Source organism: Myotis myotis, unplaced genomic scaffold (assembly GCF_014108235.1).
Source record: "Myotis myotis isolate mMyoMyo1 unplaced genomic scaffold, mMyoMyo1.p scaffold_m19_p_3, whole genome shotgun sequence".
Lineage (NCBI taxonomy): Eukaryota > Metazoa > Chordata > Mammalia > Chiroptera > Vespertilionidae > Myotis > Myotis myotis.
In genome coordinates, this window is record NW_023416335.1 from 199289716 (window position 1) to 199309959 (window position 20244).

Genomic DNA, 20244 nt, shown 5'->3' on the forward strand with positions numbered 1-20244 from the left:
CCCAGACTGATAGTTTTTCCAGCTCATTCTTCACACACAGCCACTATTATGTCTCACTGGTACAGAGTGTGGCATAGAGTTAGCAAGGCAGGAGACAGAAATTGGTGGGTCGGTGGCAAAGTGCCCACAGAATTCTGGTCCTTAAGAATTGAACTCACTAATTAGAATGCCTTGGACTTTTCCTTCTAGGTTTTAGAGTTCACAGTTCATTAAGAACCATAAATAATTTCAACAAACTTAAAGAATATATCTTTAAAGTCTAGGCAAAAGTGTATTTCAATGAAAGAAGACATATTTATTAAACAATGTTACTATTCTGTACCAAACCACTTTTCTTCCTCAGAGAAATTATAGGGTCTCTAATCTTGAAATATTATAGTAACATATAAACAAATACAAATATTTTTCAAAATGATTATTTACTTGATTAGCTAATTTAGAAGCATACTCTTTTCTCTTGCCAAATCAACACGTTATATCTGTATGTACTATATAAAGGAGAGAATTACAATTTAATTAAAGAGGTGAATCACATTTACCAAGGGTTTTTGCAATTGCGTTTCACTCCCCTCAACGAAGAAGATAATTATGGCAACTGAATATTTTTTTCTCCTCCATTGCCTTTTTTTTGTATAATAAAGTACTGGGCTGGCATGTATTTTATCATGATTGAAATAGTAGGAGTCTGTCTTGCAAATTCAGCGAGTCCCATGAGAAAATGATTGAAAGGCTCCATTCCTTTGATCTCATTCTAATATTTATTTGATTTTTGTTTGCAATTATATAAATTGAATACATACCAGAACATTTTTATAATTTTTTCCCCTTTCAAATGAAGGAAACCAAAGAGATAGAAAATATGGATAAAGATATTTGATAAGAACAGGTCAATTAATGAAGTGTATTCCTGTCCTAGAAATCAAATTTTTTCACAGTATTTTGTCCCGAACAGAACCTGACACTTTTAAAATAAAAACTGATTTAAAATGAGGATAATCCAGATTACTTTACAGGACTAGGATAAAATGATTTATGGTTTATAATTATATGCTTATTAAATAATTCTCAGTGGTTGCATACTCCAAGTACCAAATATGCACAATACAACGAACTGGCATGAAATGAGTTATCATAACCAAATTAGCTGCAGATGGTACACTTTAGGTTGTTAAGTCTTATTTCCCTTTTTGATAGATTCCATAATTAAGCTCTTCTCAAATCCTTTTGTGGAGCTCAACACATTTTTCAGTGTCTTTACTACATGACTTATCTAGTTAATAACAGTTCCATCACATAGTCACATTTCTTTTGTTTAAAATATTTTTACAGCACAGCATACATAATAAAAACACACAAATCTTAAGCATAAAGTTCAAAGAACAAACTCAAAGAAAACAGTACCCAACTTAAGAAACCGAGTATTTTCAGAACTCTAAAAGTCATCTTGCGCTTTCTTTCAGTCATATTTTCTTGCTCTCACCAAGGTATCACTATCCTCACTTTTAACACTTTAGCCTCTTTTGAAGATAATAAAAATGGAATCCTACGGAATGGATTTTCTTGGTCTGGTATCTTTCATTCAACATTAGATTTTGTGATATTTACCCACACTCCTGCAGGTTGTACTATGTACTACTCCATTAACTAAATCATCTGCAATGTACTTATTCACACTACTATTGATAAACATTTAAGTTGTTTCCAAATTTGGGTCATTACCAATAATGCTGCTATAAACCTTCTTGTACATCTTTTAGTGAAGACAGACACCAGTCCCCGCCTTTACACACAAAACACACATACCAACCCACTTTCCGGGTACATGCTCAGGCATGGAATTGCTGGGTAACAGCTTACAAATATGTTCAACTTTAGCAGGTATCGTCAAATAGGTTTCCAAACTGTCTTACCTCATTTTTTTTTCCTTCCTCTCTCACATTTATTAATGGCCAACTGAAAAGGCCTACATTTTCTCTGACGCACTTTCTGACAAAAATAATCTTAAAACAATCATTTGTTGAATGACAAAAAGCACAACTTTTTAGTTGGTCTTATTTGTAAGGTAGATTTCTCAAAGCACCCCTTTTTTCTTGCATTTTATGTTATTTTCATGTATCTATGTTTGGATAGATTTGCATCCATTTTAAAATGTAGTGAACACAATTTATACAGTAGGAGCTTCTTAATTGAGCTCCTTCTGACACTCTTCCTTTGTCCCTCTGTAGAACTGAAGAGGAAGAGGCAATTTTCTTCTAATATTCTTGCACATGCATATTGTAGGCTTACCAAGAGGGACTATGGGTTCTTTGCTAGCAAAACAGTTTCTAAGTGATGTGAACCCATGTTTATTAATGTGATTAAGTAATATTATATAAGCTGACAGAATATGAATGTGAAAGAGCTGTTTCAATGAAACTAAGTTGATGACAACTAACTAACTAATGGTATCTAAATTTAAAAAGCATTCATAAATTAGGCATGTGTGCCACAGAAAATTAAGCAACAAATATTATAAAAATCTAGATATATTTGAATTAAGACTGCTTAGCAAGTGTTTTCATTGTAGGCACTGTATCATGGGTGTGGGTCATGTAAAAAAGAGGTCCTTAACACTTGTCAATGGTCTCATAACTGAAGGAAAGAGAAAGCCTTGCCCTCTTGTCAAAAGGTTGGCAAAGTTCACAAATTTTCATATGTATGTTGTATAAGAAAATAAGGTAGGTAGACAGTCCATTAAAATGATTTCCTGAAAAAAAGGAGGACCTATGTAATACCTTCAACAATACTAGTAAAGATTAAAAAGAAAAAAAAAATGATTTCCTGAGTTTACTGACTCTTTTTATCTAAGGAACGACAGATTTAGACTATGTCAGATAAGAGTTTCTAGTGTAACGGGGGGTGTGGGGGGGTGGGGGAGTGTAGGGGGGAATCCGTAACTTTGGAAATTAATATTTTAATATTTCCAAATATATTGCTAACACATCCTATCTAATAAAAGAGAAACATGGTAATTAGCATACAACCGCTACCCTTCCCATTGGCTAATCAGCGAGATATACAAATTAACTGCCAGCCATGATGGCGGCTGGCAGCCAGGCAGCTTGAAACTAACATGAGGCTTGCTTGCTTCAGTGACGGAGGACTCCAATGTTCCCTGCTGCCTTGCCGGCCTCTGAGCTTCCAGTTTGAAACATTGTAACAAATATAGAAGCTAAACAAAACCCCAGAAACCTGCTTTCAGCGAGCCCGGGATCTCAGAGCTGGAGTTATACATTGTTTCGATTATAGAACCCAAACAAACCAGATACCATCTTTCAGCAGCAGAGGCCTCAGAGCTGGAGCCAGAGCTAAAGCTGGCCCAGAATAAAAAGAAAAAAGAAAAAAAGGAGCAGTTGGGAGCTTCAGTCGGCCTGAAAACAGCGCTCAGCCCCTCACCCAGACTGGCCAGGCACCCCAGTGGGGACCCCCACCCTGAAGGGTGTGTGACCAGCTGCAAACAGCCATCATCCCCTCACCCAGGCTGGCCAGGCACCCCAGTGGGGACCCCCATCCTGATCCAGGACACCCTTCAGGGCAAACCAGCCAGCCCCACCCATGCACCAGGCCTCTATCCTATATAGTAAAATGGTAATATGCCTCCCAGCACTGGGATCAGTGGAGCCGCGAGGCCTCCCAGCACCAGGATCAGCGGAGCCGAGAGGCCTCCTGGCACTGGGATCAGCGTGACAGGGGGCAGTGCCCAAACCCCCTGATCGCCCTGCGGCTCTGTGTGTGACAGGGGGCGGGGCCACAACCTCCCTATCTGCCCTGCTCTGTTCGTGACAGAGGAAGGCGCCCCAACCCCCTGATCAGCCCTGCTCGGTGCCTGATAGGGGGGAGCTCCCCAACCCCCTGATCGCCCTGTGGCTCTGTGTGTGACAGGGCACAGCGCCTCAACCCCCTGATCGTCCCTGCTCTGTGACAGGGTGTGGCGCCCCAACCCCCCCACCCACCACGGGCCCTGCTCTGTGTGTGATGGGGTAGAGCCATAACCTCCCCATCGGCCCTGCCCTGAGTGTGAGAGTGGCGGCACCCCAACCCCCTGATCGGCCCTGCTCTGTGGATGATAGAGGGCGGCACCCTAACCCCTGCCCCCCTACCCCCCCCACGGGCCCTGCTCTGTGTGTGATGGGGTAGAGCCATAACCTCCCCATTGGCCCTGCCCTGAGTGTGACAGGGTGCGGCGCCCCAACCCCCTGATTGGCCCTGCCCTGAGTGTGACAGGGTGTGGTGCCCCAACTCCCCTATCGGCCCTACTCTGTGAGTGACAGGGGGGAGCTCCTCAACCCCTTGATCGGCCCTGCTCTGTGCATGACAGGGGGGAGCTCCCCAACCCCTTGATGGGCCCTGCTCGGTGTGTGACAGGGTACGGAGCCCCAACCCCCCTGATGGGCCCTGCTCTGTGCGTGACAGGGGGCAGCGCCCCAAACCCCCTGATTGGCCCTGCTCTGTGCATGACAGGGTATGCAGCCCCAACTCCCCTGATGGGCCCTGCTCTGTGCGTGACAGGGGGTGGCGCCGCAATCTCCCCATCGACCCTGCCTTGAGTGTGACAGGGTGCGGTGCTCCAACCCCCTAATCGGCCATACCCTGAGCGTGACTGAGGGTGGCATGGCAACCTCCCAATCTGCCCTGCTCTGTGCATGACAGGGGAAGGCGCCCCAACTCCCCAATTGGCCCTGCCCTGAGCCTGACCAGGGGCTGCACCTAGGGATTGGGCCTGCTCTCTGCCACCCGGGAGCAGGCCTAAGCCAGCAGGTCGTTATCTCCCGAGGGGTCCCAGACTGCGAGAGGGCACAGGCCGGGCTGAGGGACCGCCCCCCCCCCCCCCGAGTGCACAAATTTTTGTGCACCGGGACTCTAGTTTATGTATAAATAAAATTACCTAAAAGTTAATTATCACCACAGAAACATAATTTTAAGAGAAGTGGTACATTATAGAAATAGAAAAGCTGTAAGCGTTCATAGCCTTAATACACACAATCAAACACATGTAAAGACAATAGATCATTTATAAAAGTATTAAAATATAACATTACCAAGTTAAACTACCTTGACAAAAAAATCAGGAGCTATATGAAGGATATATATGTACCTACTTAAATGTTTGCAAGGGAAATTTCAAAGTAAAAGCTTTTAAGATAAAGTTAATCAGCTGACATATTCAGAAGCCAATAATATAAACTGAATTAAAAGGCGTCACTCTTCAAGTAAAATAAAATAACACTTTTGGTCCAATTTGACTATAACAAACATCTCCAACCCCTCATCACTCTGTAGTCCTAAGTAGAACTCTTAGATTTAGCTGTAAAATGTATGGATAAAGAGCTAAGATTATGAATTACAATTACTTTACTTTTTGGTAGTTTATTGTTAAAATTATTTGGTAGTTTATTGTTAAATCATTTCAGGTTGAGCACTTGTCAGAACATTACATATTCCTACCATATATTACTTAAATGTAGTTGTTCCATTTAATTAATAAAAAGATATCACAAATTGGCTGTTGGCATATTGAGGATATTGTAGATATTCTCTAGGCCCTTTTAAATTGAAAATTAGAGGGAGATGTTCTCTCTGAGAATTCAAAAGGAAACTTCCTGGGTAATACTCTGTTCTTTTTATTTGTTTGTTCTCTATTTTTAATTGGCAGCTCATCGTCTGTTAGGAAGTTCATCGTATAAGGAAATTTCTGCTACCAAATGTTTATGACCAAGAACATAGACAAAGAAGGAACAGATGACATTAAATGACACATCTGTATCCATTTGGTCTTCTGTAAATGATAAAGCAAAAAATACAAACTACAATCTAAAAGATATGGCTGGACCACATGAACCTCTGCATTAATTAAATATAAAAGTAAGAACAAAAGTAATACCGAGATGTAGTTATAAGGATGAGAAGGCACTTTACAATGTTACTGGGTGTAGGAAAGGGACCTCTGACACTTACAGACAAACATTTTTCACTAAATTTGTGATAGCAAAATGAAGATTTCCCCCCTCTCATTTCCAAGTAACTAATCTCTAAGTTACTCATCATGCTATGGATGATTCGAAAAAGGAAGAGATATGGTATACTTCCTAAGTCAGTGAACATACAATTAGAAAAATAAACAAATTACAAAATAATTTGGTGTTAAAATATCTGGTTTTAAGTACAAAAGGAATTCAGACGTAGGGGACCATATAATAAAAGAAAAAATCTAGAATAAATGTTGTTATTCTGTGGCTTAAACTATGAAGAACTTTGGTATCTAGGTAAAAAGCTTAATGGCACAACTGTATGAACTAAGAATTTTGTAAGGAGTGCTGTAGTATGTCAGTGTTTGAAATATATTCAGAAATAAGAGTAGACTAATTCTGCTTTTTTTAATACTCCATACTACTAACCAAGTAGTATTAATGTATTAGTAGTATTCATGATAAAAGAAATGGATTATCAGAAGCTTTACTGATTTGAGATTAAGAAGATTTATAAAGGAGAAAATGAGAAGTAACTGTATATATTACCCTTCAATAATTAAAAATGGGTCAATGATAGAGTCCATTGATAGAGTCTAATGATAGAATCCAATCAAAGGCTATTCGTGTTTTGGAGGGGAGAGGAAGTGCCCTGATTGAAACATAATGCTAATAACCCAACTTTACTATACAAAAAATAACTGACTACTGTATATCGTCATGAAGCCTTGGAGAACTTAAAAAAAACACCTTATAGCTTACATGTTGTTGCTTCATTTGTTTTCTTGAAATTGTATAAAATTAAGCAGCAACTATTACAAGCTTATCACAGAGGTGAGAAACTACCTAAAGCCGCCCCACAGGAGAATTGACATCTTATTTAACTTACAGATAAATAGATTTTTAAAAACATTATTTTTCTATTACAGTTTACATTCAATATTATTTTGTGTACAGCACAGTGGTTAATGATATACTTTACAAAGTGCTCCCCTGATATTTCTAGTACCCACCTGGCACCATACATACTTATTATAATATTGACTATATTTCTTAAGCTGTACTTTACATCCCTGTGGCTATTTTGTAACTACCAATCTGTACTTCTTGATCTCTTTACCTTTTCACCTGGTCTCCCAACTCCCCTCTCCTCTGGCAACCATCAGACCTCTGTATCTATGAGTCAAACAGATTTTTGAAGGATAGGAATTATGGAAAATTTTGTCACATTTAAAAGTAAACCTCAACATTACACTCTCAACTGCAAAAAATACCATATGGTAGTTTTCAAACAGATATTATGTAATGATTTCATCTTCAAGAAATTCAGAGTAAAAGGACTTTTCTTTTAACTAACATAAACTTTAATACAAATACCAGTAATACTACCCAGAAAAATTAGCATTTCATTATTTCTAAGAAAAATTTTGATATATTTTACAATTAAAATGACTCTTATCAGTCACATAAATGGATTTTCAGAATAACCCTAAAAAATGTTTATGGATATTATTCTCATGTATATAATTCACTTACTGCAACCACATGAGGGCCTCATAAAGCAGGCTTAAATTACTGCAATCACTGATGTGGTAATACTATAAGAAGTACTGGTTTTGTATTTCATCTACACAGGCACATGAGGGAGAACAAAGAGTTGAATATGAGAGAATGGTGTTACCAATACACCATTATATAACATTTCAGAAAATTCTTTCATCAGTTTATTACTTTTACTGTAGTATAATCTTTCAATAACATATGATTTCATTTCACAAAATTAAAATGTCTGCAAATGTGATCAACAGGTTTTAGTAAAAATTTTGGATAGTTCTTATAAAGACATGGAATCCTTATGTTCCATTCGCTGGAGGTAAATAATTACCAAACTCAACACAAACTATTTGATCTCATTTTTAAAGTTCTTAGAACTATGCAATAATTTTAAAAATGTTACAAAAATTAGAGGGAATTTTAGAAGACAGGCAGGGAACTTTGTTTCTGTAATTATTTAACTATAACATTTAATGAATAATATAAATTCTCCTGATTTCACTTTGTATCTAGAATTATTTAGGCACGGTTTATTTTTGCTTCTAAATGGGGATTAATCTCCGAAGAGATGCTTCATTGGCCTATCTTTAGAAGGCTTTCAGTATCCCTCTGTTTCCCACAAGTACTATTTTTAAGTAAATCACATATTTTGTGATCCCAACTGGGGTGAGGGTGAGGAAGGAACATTCCATCTTAATTATGGATCTTGAAGACTCTTCAAATATATATGAACAGAGGTAATGTGGAAAGAACTCAGTTAGCATGGGGTGCACAGAGAGAGTTGATAAACATTTTTTCCTCTTATAAAAATGTTCAAAACCCGTTACTATTGGCTTAGTGAATATCTTAGATACCTAGTATTCCCTTATCTAGAGACTTGGTTATATTCCTAAAAAATAATCTTACTCTTTAGTTTTTATATCCCACTCCTCCAATTCTTTGTAAAAATGATGACAGCTAGAACATGACAACTACTATTATCCCATGTTTCATAGTTAAAGTGAATGGCACATTACTTGCCTCTATTATTTCATCTTAAACTAAGAATTCCTTAGTTTCTAGAAGCCAATTTTCCTTCACCATAAATTTTATGTAATATTTTAAAAGATTATTGGTAGGGAGGAGTAGGAAAGGATTTACTTTTGACATTCTTTGTAGTTACAGTGAGTACTGGTTCTTCTATTTCTTTTGTATCCCCAGAGTACTAAATGTTGGCTATACTAAACATGTTTAATAATTACTTGTTGATCTGAATTGCTCTTACAGAACGGTACTGTTTTTAATATACAAGAACATCTGCTATTTGGCACTGACTGGGAATGAGATGTTCTGTATTAGTGAGTTTTTAAAATAATAAGTTTAACCGAATAAATACTTAAAGTACCATTTTTACTTTCTTTGTAGGTAGAGGATAATAAATCTTTCTACATGAATAAGCACGTATTTGCTTTTCAAATATCATAACAACTTTAAATTTCTTTTTTTATGATGCTGGGTCTTAATTATAAACACTAGTAGTTACATTTTCCTGTGCATATGCATACACATAAACAAATATTTATGTAGATATCTGTACACGTATGCATGCATATGTATTTGCATATGTTGGACATGATAAGGAATCATAAAAGAAATGGTGTAGAGCATGTGGTTGAATCACTAGCAACTCCACCTGTGACTTACTTGGAATTTTTTCCCCGAACACACCTCTTGTCAGGTGCTTTGTTTGGTAACATCTTTTCCCTAAAGACCTGGTAACAGGTACAGACCCGTACTCATTCCTTCACCCACTCACTGGTACCTACAAGAGCACTCTTCTAGATGCTGTGATGACCCTAAGGTAGTAAAGAATGGCTGATTCTGCCAACTACCTTGTTAAAGAAAAGGCTAGAGCAGTCTACTCTAGAATAACTTCCCTCATCCTCAAGAAAAGTTTGTTTCTCTTTACTCTTCTTCCTCACCTGAGAACTGAATTAACGAAGTATGGAGAAGGAACATGATGCCTTTATTTCAAGAATTGGTACTAGTAGTAGAGTATTTCAAAAATTACAAATTCTTCACAAGTAGAAGGTAACACTTTGTAGACATGACTCTAAGGACAATTCTATCAACCTTATTAAGTCCTACATGTTTGATTTTGATTAGAACACACAGGTAATATGAACATCTTTTTCAATAAAAGAAAAAGACTAAAGCTTCTTATAGAACCTTCAAGGAGAAACAGTATAGGATGATATTTCAGAATCAGACTGCCTGGGATCCTCATCTGTAAAAGTAATGAGAACTCACCATATAAGGTTTTTGAGGATTAATTTAATTCATAGAAAACACTTAGAGTAGTGCTTGGTCACGTACTACTATCTAAATCAATGATTCTCAACAGACGGTGGTTCCAACATATACAGAGTACTTTTTATTGTTCTAATAACTGGGATGCTACAGGCATTTAGTGGAGAACAGGGATGCTAGACATTCTACATGACCTTTGAATGTCCCAATGAAATTTAGAAACAGCTCAAAAGGAAGGCACACTTCAAGATAAGAGCTATGTTTTTTGCAATCGTTGTTAGTACTCCATCCTATGGCATACTGGTGAATTTTGATAATATCTATATGAACACTGGCTGATTTGTAGAGTACTATCCTTCCTATAATTTGTTTTTCCATATTATCTCTATTTTGATTAACATTATTTCCCTTTTTCACTTACCACATTTAGTTTTATTTTTTAATGTCTTTATTGATTTTTAGAGAGAGAAAGGGAGATGAGGAGGAGACAGAAACATCGATGAGAGGAACATCATCAATTGGCTGCCTCCTGCACGCCCCCCACTGGGGATTGAGCCTGCAACCTGGGCATGTGCCCTGACCGGGAATTGAACCAGTGACCTCTTGGTTTCTGGGTCCACGCTCAACTGCTGAGCCACACTGTCCGGGCACCACATTTAGTAATTTTGTTACTACAGACATGATTTTTTATCTTAATAACAAGTTCTACTCAGGGCTATGACACTGCAGAACTCCAGATGGCACTATGTACATTGTGCTCCATGCAAACCATAGCCCTGGAATTATGTGACTTGGCAGCCTTGCTTCTGCCTTACATTTTATATATATATATATATATATATATATATATATATATATATATATATATATATATATATACACACACACACACACACACACACACTGTTTTGTCTTTTTATAGAAATGTTTAATACAATTAAAGTACTATAACTTTTATTATATTTTGATAGGTTATATTTTCTATGAATTTCATTTAAGATTATATAGAAGGCATTATAAAACATTCATTAAAAAAGTAGGTACTGGGACTGATAAAGAACTACTGACTTAAATGAGAACTCAATTTTCTTAAGAATTTGCACAGATGATAGAATACTCAAAGTAGATGAACTCTTATATAAAATTTATCATAGTCTAGAATTACATTTGATATGAGTAGCACGTTGGTTCATAGTTTTAAAACTATGTTACAGAATGTAGAGAAATAAGAAAGATCTAAAATATTCTTAGATAGAAATACCACTTCCTCAGGATAAAGCTGAAAACTGTCACTCAGGCAGAAGAGTGAGTGATTTAAGAGTGCAGGTGAGCCAGGCTGCCTGATATTCTTATTCCTCTACTTGACAGCTATGTCATTTTCCATAAGTTACTTAGCCTCTCTATACCTGTATCCTCATCTTGTAAAATAAGGATAAAAATAGTACCTACCTCAGAGTTGTAAAATGAAATAGATTTACAGAGATAAAGGCACTTAGCATGGTGAGCATACAGTTAAGCACTCAATAAAATTTTTAGTAATATTTACTTATTAATATTCCAATTTATATGTAGAAAATAAATATCTTTGACAGTCTTAGGGAAGCCTAAAATGGTTCTGAAGCCATTGTTCAGTTTAAAAATAAATCAGTGATTACTGAGTGCCTAGTGCAGTGATTGGCACAAGGTAGATACTTGATAATTGCTGAATGAATAAACTAACCTACTTTATTAATTTATTTTCTACAAATTTACTTCTTCTCTATAACAAAAGGTAAACAAGTAACTACTTTTTAATGGATAGACTGATATACGAGTGCAAGTGAGAACTATCTTTATTCTGTTCGATTCAGAATTTGACAATTTTCAATAAAACACATAAACTTTATGAACCTGTTAGGGGACAGATCATTTTGAAATGGTGTTCCTAAGGTCAGAAATCTCCTAGCTGATTATTATATTGTGTCTCTCTTGGAAATGCCAAAGTCAGACATCAGAAAACATGTACTGATCAAAATTCTGTATTTTAAAAATTATTTTTAAAATTGGTACGAATTCAGAGAGAGAAATTATCCATTCTGCTCTTTATAGCACAAAATGTTAAGAATCTATATTGCAGGACTGTTCATATGTTACATATGTGATAATGTACTATTCCAGGCTATAATATTTTATATAATATAGCTTAGTATTTAAAAAATTTTATTCACTTATTTTACTCATTTACCTTACCAATTAAACCATTTTAAAGTGTGTAATTCAGGGGCTCTTCACTTAGTTCCAGAACATCTTTATTATCCCAAAAGGAAACACCGTACCCACTTAGCAGTCATGCCTATTCTCTTCTCCCCGCTGTTCCTGGCACCATTATCTGTTTTGTCGCTATGGATTTGCTTATTCTGCAATTTTTTTTTTTTTAAATATATAACATCGATGAGAGAGAAACATCGATCAGCTGCCTCCTGCACACTCCCTACTGGGGATGTGCCCGCAACCAAGGTACATGCCCTTGACCGGAATCGAACCTGGGACCCTTGATTCCGCAGGCCGACGCTCTATCCACTGAGCCAAACCTGTTAGGGCTATTCTGCAAATTTTATATAAATGGAATCATAGGATATTTCCTGTCTAGCTACTTTAATGTTTTTAAGTTTTACCCATGTTGTAATAGATATGCATATATATTACACACACACGCATATATATATATATACTCTTCAATCATTTTCATAGCTGAATAATATTTCAATGACATACCACATTTTGTTTATCCATTTATTCACTGATGGACATTTGGGGTGTTTCTACTTTTTGGCTATTGTGAATAGTACTGCTAAAAACATCCCTTTACAAGTTTTTATTTGAACATCTGTTTTTAATTCTTTTGGGTATGCACCTGTACCTAGGAGTGGAATTCGTGGGCCACATGCTTAGGTTTTTGAGGAACTGCCAAACTGTTTACCACAGTGGCTACTTCCTTACTGACCTTCAGTCTAGTTATTCTATTTAGCATGTCTTTTTTTTTTTTTTAAATATATTTTATTGATTTTTTACAGAGAAGAAGGGAGAGGGATAGAGAGTTAGAAACATCGATGAGAGAGATCGATCAGCTGCCTCCTGCACGCCCCCCACTGGGGATGTGCCCGCAACCAGGGTACATGCCCTTGACCAGAATCGAACCCGGGACCCTTGAGTCCACAGGCCAATGCTCTATCCACTGAGCCAAACCGGTTCGGCAGAGCATGTCTTTTTTAAGCATTGTATCACCTGCCTATAAAACTACTTCCAAGAAGACACAGGCTCTGACTATGATTGGGTAAGGATTTCTCCATTAACATGCAGACTGAGATTGTAGGAGACATTATTTTGTTGTTGTTGTTTTTTGTTAATCCTCACCAGAGGATATTTTTTCCATTGATTTTTTGGGGAAGAGACAGAGAAACATCAATGTGAGAGAGAGACATTGATTGGTTGCATCCCACAACGTGCCCAACTGGGGCCAGGGATCAAGCCTGCAATCCAGGTACATGCTCTTGACTGGAACCAAACCCAGGACCCTGCAATCTGCAGGCTGATGCACCAACCACTGAGTGAAGCCGGCAAGGGCAGGAGGCATTACTTTAGTGCAGTGATAGGAATGATCCCTGGGATGAAAATGGCTATTTCCTCTGCCCAAATTTCAGTTGCCATTTGGCTGCTGTCTTTACTTGTAACTTGGCAATTCTATACTTTGAGTTAATGTACATAGTTGTACTGAAACAATTTTCTATAGTAGTTTGTCCCGTCAGAATACCTTCTTTCCTTTCTGTCAGATTGTATGATGCTTACTTCTCTTCCTTACTTTAAACTCCTTGACTTACTTGAATCTTCTTTTTCTTTTAAAAATCTTAGCTATATTGCTTACCTTTTGGCCCAAGAAGTTTGACTTTAATAGTCAATCAGGACTGTCATTTACTTCTAGTTGGCAAACTAAGTTAATGAATTCTAAATTTAGCTCCCCGGCTAGACAAAATGATGTTACCAAGCCCCAAATCTTAGTGGCTTACAAAAACAAGCATACATTTCTTGCTCCTGGGTCTGTGGGAAACTTTATTTCATAATACCAGAGGGGTCCATATCTGCTCCGTGTGTTTCTCTTCTAGGGTCAGTAGCTATCTAGGACATGTTCATCTTATAGCAGAGAGAGAGGACAGGTCAAGACAAACCAAATAAAACATCTAAAGTGTCTGCTTGTGTCAGACCTGCTAATATTACATTGGCCTAAACAAGTCGCATGGGTAAACCCAATAGAATGGGAAAAATCTCCTCCTTCCCCAGGGTTGGGGGAAAGGGGAGCAAGTATTTGCTGAACAGTAACATCTAAAATCACAGACTAGCAAAATAAGACAATTATGGGCAACACAGTGAGTTTTCAAAAAGTTAAATTTATTAAGTCTAACTTCACTTTGAGGTTAAGCCCTTTGTCCTTTTTAAAGTAATAATGTTCTTTCTTTCATAAAATTATGGCAATTGAAGGCAGTAGAACTTTAAAATTCTTATTACTTAACAAAATAAAAAGTTGGAAACCCTGTGTCAGTCCCCCAAAATTTTCGGACAATTTTACTAGTCCAAAAAAATCTAAAAGTCTACAAGAGAAAAAAAAAAATTCACAGACCACTGAACGTAATTCCAGGTCTGTCTGGCTCTTATTCACTATTCAGAGGCTACTCCTTGGCCTGCAAAGACACTCATTTTCTCCCTTCTCAGGTATCATTACCCCGAATGCTTGGGATTAGGAAAGTCTAGTTTTAGAGAAATAAAATGTCACTACTTATTTCTAGTGATTTAACTTTTATCTTAAAAATAGTTCTATTTACTCCTCAGATCTATATATAAACTTGGTTTTATAATACTTGGGGTCATGTAAATCTTTCATACCTCTGATGTGAAAATTTTAACAGGCAGATCAAAAAGAATAATGGCCTATGACTCTAACTTTAAAAAGATGAGCTATTACAAAGATTAAAATTTAAAAAGTAGATAGTGGCTTTACTTCCAATGTGAAAGGACACATATTTAATAGCTTTGTCTGTGTACAAGTGTTTATAAATACTATTGATTTTGTCACAGCCTGATCAAAAATTAAAACTATGCCGAAACCGGTTTGGCTCAGTGGATAGAGCGTCGGCTTGCAGACTGAGGGGTCCCAGGTTCGATTCCGGTCAAGGGCACGTACTTGGATTGCGGGCACATCCCCAGTAGGAGATGTGCAGGAGGCAGCTGATCGATGTTTCTCTCTCATCGATGTTTCTAACTCTCTATCTCTCTCCCTTCCTCTCTGTAAAAAATCAATAAAATATATTTTTTAAAAAAAATTAAAACTATGCAAAACAGCAGCACAGTGTGTTTTTCTTTTTCTCACAGTGCTGTTGAAAGAAGCAGTAATTGGCACTCCTGTCATGACTGGTTCACTTATTTCACTCCTGCCTCCACAGCCTTATTCCACCTCCTACTCTGGCTCTTCGTCTTGTTTTTTTACTTGTGATATTCTCCAGCTTTAGGCATTATTAAAATGCTATAGCTACCTTGTCTGTTCCAAACGGGGGTGGGATGGAAGAATGTGACACTGAAATGTGCTATATATACAGAAAAGCTTAAATAGAGACTTTCAAATTTGTCAAAACACTAATTTCCCATGAGTCTTGCTTTAGCAAATGAAATTATTATTATTATTATTATTATGTTTTTAAATATTTTATTGATTTTTCACAGAGAAGAAGCGAGAGGGACAGAGAGCTAGAAACATCGATGAGAGAGATTGATCAGCTGCCTCCTGCACGCCCCCTACTGGGGATGTGCCCGCAACCAAGGTACATGCCCTTGACCAGAATCGAACCTGGGACCCTTCAGTCCGCAGGCCAACGCTCTATCCACTGAGCCAAACCGGTTCGGCAGAAATTTGCAATTATTAAACAATGACTTACCGGATAGGATCTGTGAAATAATGTCACAATATGGCAACTGCCTTTTATTATCTTACTGATCTTACCCATAATTGGAGAATTTGATCCTATATATTTAGATTTCATAAATGTTCAGATATAAAATAAGAGGGAGAGAGGCACCCATAAATCAGTAAGGGATGTTTCCAAAACTGGGATGAGAACTTAACTCACCAGTTTTGAAACTCACATTTGTGTCATACTTACAATTTAATTGAAGTATCTGGAGTATCTATAGAAGTTATATTTTCTCTAATTTTTAAAATGTAATTCTTATTAAAGTAAACATTTTTAAAATGTGCTTGTACCATAAGCAACATACCTGCAGGTATGATCATCACTCACACTTGCAATTCCATGGCCTTCTTTGGGGTCAAACACCAAACCATTAATGAAATCTGAATGGCCCTCTAAAATCTGACATAAGGGGAAAAATTAATAAGAACACAGGAAAAAAAATCTACACTATTCCTACCTAATATTTTTACTTCACTGCCTTAAAAGCTTTCACTGCATGCTTCTCTTTTCCATAAATATTTCTTAGCAATCTGCTATTTTTAAAGCATGATTTATACACCCACTTTTCTGAAGGTTTTTCTTGGAAAGAAGCTGATTATTCAACACACTGCTATTAGCTTAATCTTTCTTTTCTATTATGCATATTTTACAAAAACACCACTTTTTTTTTATTGTACCTGTCCTCATGTCACCTCCTTTCTCACTTATTACATAAAGTTTAAATAAAAATTAAAGCTGGAACTTTCTAGGGGCTTGAGTTAAGAGTCCCCCTCAACTATTTATTTCATACCTACTGCCGTTCATACTTGCTGCTCCCTAATAAACACATAGGATGAACTTCACATTCTAAGGTCTTTATTCACTTGTTCAATGTGACTACCCAGCACTGGAGATAGCAGTATTACCAGCCCACAATCACAACAACCCACAGATTTGCTTCTGGCTACAGAAGGAACAAAGGGGAAGGTATAAGGTGGAGCACTATGTGAGCCAGCAAGGTTCAATATTTTAATGACTATTGTTCTTTCTCCCTCCATTCTTTCAAAAGCTCAAATTTGATCTTAGTTTTAATAGAGTGCTTCTATTTTGAACTGCTATTTAGAAATATATCATGAAGAAAAAATTTTGATTTAAATATTTTTGTGTAACTTTAACAAACTCAAATCCTCTAAACATTCTTCAAAGCTTATGCCACAGTGTACAAGACAAACTAAATTAATATTTAATTTTAATGTCTATTAATCCTAGTACATTAACTTTTTTTTAATCCTCACCTCACCTGAAGATATGTTTTTATTGATTTTTGAGAAAGAGAGGCAGAGAGAGGGAGAGAAACATCTATGTGAGAGAGAAACATCGATTGGTTGCCTCCCATATGTGCCCTGACAGGGATCGATCCCGAAAGCCAGGATGCTCCAATCAACTGAGCCACACCTGCCAGGGCCCACTTTTGTTTCTTGGTGAGAACGTTTAAGATCTACCCTTAACAACTTTCAAGTATCTAACACAGAATTGTTAATTATACTCACCATGATATACACTAGTCCCCAGAACTTATTCATCTTATGATTTCTAGTCCCCAGAAGTTATTCATCTTATGATTTGAAGTTTGTTCCTTTTTGCCATCATGCCCACATTTCCCCTGCTCCCCAGCGTGATTTTAGCTGCCATTCTACTCTGTTTCTATGAGTTAAGCTTTTTAAAATTCCACATTTAAGTGAGATCATACAGTACAATTGACCCCTGAACAATGTGGAGGTTAGGAGTGCTAACCCCTTGAGCAGTCAAAAATCTGACTCCCCCAAAACTTAACTACCCTCAGTATCTGTTGGGGGTTGGTTCCAGGACTCCCTGTGGATACAAAAATCTGAAAATGCTCAAGTCCTCTATATAAAATGGTATAGGTCAATGCAAACAGTTGCCCTCCACATCAGTGCACCCCCAAACTATGGATCGAAAATAGTACAGATATTTATTGAAAAAAAGCCACATGTAAGTGGATTCATGCTGTTCAAACCTGTATGGTTCAAGGGTCAACTGTATTTGTCTTTCTCTGTCTGACTTATTTTACAGAACTATTTCTTACAATAGAAAACTCACATATAGGGCTTACAGTGTACAAAGCAGTGTTCTAAGTGTTTTATACGAATTAGCCCATAATTCTATGAAGCAGATGCTATGATTATCCCTATTTTACAGGTAAGGGAATAAACATAGAGACTAGGAAAGTGACTAAAGTCACATTGTTATTAAAGTGGTAGAGTTGGGCTTCAAACTCAGGCGGTTTGACCTTGTATCTGTGCTCTTAACAAATTTGTAACCCTGCCTTGCACTATGCTGTAATGACTGTTTCTTTGAAGTTTTACTGGGACTCCATGTGTCTTCATGTCCATTATACTCCTACTATATACCAACTGTGAATTTCGAATTCTCCCTCATTTGTTGTGCCAACCTAATATTTTAATTTAATCAGTGATATCAGATTAATATTCTGCAATCCTTACTAAGAACCTAGATACTTAGCCTAAAATAGAGTAAACGAGACCCTAAATCACATACTTTAAAGATGACCATAAAAAATCATCTTAAATTAGGATAAATCTAATTTAAAAAAGCAAGAAATAATGTTTTAAAATAAACTATAAATTTAGAAATTATACTTGTCAAGCATACCTTGTATTCATTTTTATCTTGAAGATCTGACGTAAACAATCTAATTTTCATATCAGCAGCTGAAGTACAAAATCTGGAAGCAAAAGAACAAACAAACAAACCCACTTTTAGTCTCTGTAAATGAAGGTTCTCATCCGTACCTTCCAAATTCCTTCTAGTCACCAAAGCTATTTTCACAACTCATAGTCATGCTTTTTTTTTTTGTGCAGAAGGAGTATGTTGTGACTTTGTTATAAAAAATGTTACATTGCCATTACCGAAAGCAGAAGGTACTTAAATTTAAGAAAACACACAACATTTAGTATGTTCTTGATTTGTCTTTTAAAAAACAAGTGTTCAATTTTATTAAAAATCAACATATCAACTTAACTTTTAACTTTTTCTTAAGAGAATAAAAGGATGTGATTTAAAAAGTATCCTCATTTTAGCTAGGTCAATATCAGAGATTAAAAACATCAGTCTCTGGCTTTTTCAGTTATCCATAAGCCTTCTCACTTGTTCTATTCCTCTAAATAAATTAAATCAGATGCAAGAAGATAAAAACTGGAATATTATTTATACTGACCCTACACTAAGGTATTTTTTTAGTAGTTCATCAATGCACAGTACACTAAAATACAAAATCTAAGCAATAACTATTTTTTAAACTAGTTTGCCTTCAACCCTAAAATTATTAGATTCTCAGTATGTCAGATTATGGCTAGGGGAAAAATAAAAATTATATTTATATATTTTTTAAAAGTTTATTTCTAATTGTCTTAGGTGAATGAGTATCAAACAGACCTAAATTTCCTTAGTTCTGACTACGTTAAAGTTAAGCATTTTTTTCTTAGCTAATAAACTTATTCAACAACATTTAAATAAAATAAAAGCAAGGCTCCTAATGTGTTGGTACATCTGTTACCATCTCTTCTCAGTGATTGGGTTGGGGCACACAGAGGACTGCAGTGATATGCAAGGTGAAACAAAAGTAGGTTTACAGTTGTGAGGATAGGAAACATAGAATTTATTCTTGTATTTTTATTTATTAATTATTGTATTATTTTCCATCCAAACAACTATAAACCTACATTTGCCCCACCCTACACATAGCTCTTTTGGGAATGGATGCTATATTTCATATATACAAATAGAAGGTAAGAAAAACTAAAAAACAAAACTTAATCTACCTAATTGTCCTGTTTGAATCTGTCCCATTATTGTTTTGGGTATTCCTTATTTCCCACACAGAGGAAACTCTAGAACAAATTTGCTACAACATTATTAATGTGAGGGTCTCTCCTAAAGCAGGTTTTCTCATAGCTACGTCATAAAGAAATCACTGAAATGTCTGTTCAAAATTCATCTCTAAAACAGATAAAGTCTATTTCAGAAGGTTTTAAAAGAAATATCTCAAGCAAAAGTGTTTGTAAGGAAGGTATAACTATGAGGCCAACTTCAGTAAAAACATGTGTACAAAAAAGTTATAGAAGTCAAAGCATTTTTACCTAATAAAAAATAAAGGAATAATTAAAATAAACAAATCACAAAACTTCGTGGTGAACTTTGTGTTGTTCCACTTTCCTCTAAATTTTTGCTGCTTTAGTTTAAACATGTTTAGGGCATTTATATCATTCTTTAAACCAGAAAACCTCAGAGAACTGAAGTAAGATGAACAGTTTATTCTCCATCAAGTGGGTATGGAAAAAGAGAAAACAGAGGGATGGAGGGAGAGAGAGAACAGAATT

The 20244-nt window shown here is 36.4% G+C and overlaps 1 protein-coding gene across 2 annotated transcripts in view; it reads right to left on the bottom strand.

Annotated features, from left to right (window-relative positions):
- The window catches only part of NUP37 (nucleoporin 37), a 43864-nt gene that overhangs the window by 15038 nt on the left and 8582 nt on the right, over positions 1-20244 (bottom strand). For both annotated transcript variants that reach the window (XM_036299406.1, XM_036299405.1), the window contains exons 5-6: positions 18518-18590; positions 16149-16243 (exon numbers count right to left, since the gene is read on the bottom strand). In XM_036299406.1, coding sequence (XP_036155299.1) covers positions 16149-16243; positions 18518-18590 — 168 coding nt within the window. The remainder of the gene's footprint in view (positions 1-16148; positions 16244-18517; positions 18591-20244) is intronic.